The following is a 2,155-nucleotide window of genomic DNA, read 5'->3' as shown; positions in this document are numbered from 1 at the left end:
GCTCCACTTATGGACAGACTGGAACCAAACCAACTGCAGGGAACCCAGGGACATGGGATTCCATCTTCTCTAGAATGGGAAGCAAGGTCATCCAGTGTAAGAGGAGGCTGAGGAAAAGGCTTGGGACACCCCTCAGAGGAGGGGAAGGGAGATGTCAGGGCGGAATAGGGTCCCTGGGCAGTACAAGGACAGGAAGCAGGCACCTGGGGTGTAGCCATCCTGTACATGGCTGCAGTGAAGCCGGTGGTACATGGAAGGGCCTCCCCGACTCCCTGCCCTGCCCTGCTCCTTGTTTTTCCTCCCAGGGGACGTGCCTGGCCGGTCAGTGAACAGTTCATGTATACATCTGTCACTCAGCTGTGGCAGCTCTAGCAGAGAAGTCACAGGGTTCCTGCATTAAGCCACGTTCTTGAATCCTCTCTGCTTATATATATACACACACACATATATATATATATACACATTTTTTTTTTAGTTTTCTCTTCCTGAAATGTCCTTTTTTAACCCTTTGCATGTGACTTCACTCATCATTGAATATCTGTGTCAAATGCCAACTTTCTCACAAAGTCCTCTTGCCTTGGAGGAGGAGATTTACTCTCATCCTATTTTACAGATGGGAAAAGTGAGACACAGACCAGTTAGGTAATCTATCTAAGAGCATGGTGCTGTTGGATGGGTTCTTAACCCAAAGCCCATAGTCATTACCTTTACTCTAAATGCCTTCAATTATAGAAAGTAGCTTACATTTTTTTTAATGCAATATGCATGCAAAATTGTGGTGTGGGCCTACATTATAAGCCTGATCAGGGGATCATCCTGCACTCTAGGTAAGCAGAGTAATGGGAAGGCCTGGGTCAGCTTGCGGAGCAGCCACTAGAGCTTCTTCCACTCAAACTGACCCAGTGACCCTAGTGTTTACAGGCTGACTTGTCTCAGGGGAGGGGACTTGTCCAAGGTCACATAGTGGGTTTAGTAGGAGGGACAGTGATCAAAGCCAGGGCTTCTACCTTAAGTCCAGGGTCCCTGCCACCAAATAAAAACAATGTCCAAAACAGGAGGAACCTTCCTCTGCCTCCTTCTAGCTGGCTGAAGAGCCCTTCCAAAGGATAGGCAAAAGCTGGGAACTACAGAGGGCAGCCCTCTCTGCTTTTCCTGGAGGGACGTGTGGATTAGAGATGGGATTTAACTAGTTGGATCCCTCCCCCAACTTGATCAGGAGAAATCAGGCCAGTGTTAGCAGCTTCCATATCCCTAATCAATGGTGGTTTCATTCCCACTAAGAAAGGGACAATCAAGAGAGATTCCAGGTCTAGAAAAGATACAGGGTCTCCCAAGATCCTGCTCTACCCTTTCATACTCCAAGGAGAAAAGAGAGCACCCAGGATGCGTGCGTTCCCTCTGTACCCACCTGTTCAAGAAGGCATTGCCAAAGGCGTTCAGTTTCCTGAAAGGTTTCTTAGGATCCACCACCAGGGCATTCCCGGGGATGATGCCCTCCATCTCGCCTTGCATCACCGCAATGAAGGAGTCAGTGGTCGGCTCGGGCCCAATCCTCATGCCCGGGAAATCCTGTTCCAGGAGATACCTGGTGGAAGGGAGCACAGTCATAATGGAGGGATGCTGTGGGCAGATCAACACCGCCTGCCCGCAACAAGGCAGATGCTGGGGTGAGTCATGGTGGAGGGGCAATCAGGGAAATTTCATGGAAGGGAGAGATTTTCATGGATGCGGAATCCGAAGACCTTTGGGAGGAAGTAGGATTTCAGTTGAACTTAAAATATCAAATCTGTCCTTGGTCCTTTTCTTTTCACCTCCATGATGAGGAGGGGTGGGTGGGACAAGCAAGGTTTGGGCTCAGAAATAAAGCATGGCTTGAAACTGATTCCTACACAGAATACTGTGGACTTTACAGCTAATGGGAGTCTGCCAAAGTACCTGTACACAGATGTGGTTAGAATTAGACTACCCCGAGGCTCTGGAGGCTGGCCATAGGTGGTTATTGATCTGTTTAGCCAGTCATTTAATGTAAAGAGAGCTCATACATGATAGAAAGCGTGTGAGGGGTTCACTAGGAAGAGGATCCCCATCCCACCCTAGACTTTCAGTCCCACCCTCTAGGACAGCCACCAGGCTGTGGCCCCAGGGCATATGTGTT

At 49.1% G+C, this 2,155-nt stretch overlaps 1 protein-coding gene across 1 annotated transcript in view; it reads right to left on the bottom strand.

Moving 5' to 3' along the window:
- EHD3 (EH-domain containing 3) overlaps nucleotides 1-2,155 on the bottom strand; it is a 29,066-nt gene that overhangs the window by 16,694 nt on the left and 10,217 nt on the right. Inside the window, exon 2 of the mRNA XM_010845286.1 lies at nucleotides 1,409-1,585. Coding sequence (XP_010843588.1) covers nucleotides 1,409-1,585 — 177 coding nt within the window. The remainder of the gene's footprint in view (nucleotides 1-1,408; nucleotides 1,586-2,155) is intronic.

The sequence above is a fragment of the Bison bison genome, unplaced genomic scaffold (genome assembly GCF_000754665.1).
Source record: "Bison bison bison isolate TAMUID 2011002044 unplaced genomic scaffold, Bison_UMD1.0 scf7180017864215, whole genome shotgun sequence".
Lineage (NCBI taxonomy): Eukaryota > Metazoa > Chordata > Mammalia > Artiodactyla > Bovidae > Bison > Bison bison.
Note: the sequence above shows the minus strand (reverse complement) of the source record. Positions and strands in the feature narration are given on the sequence as shown.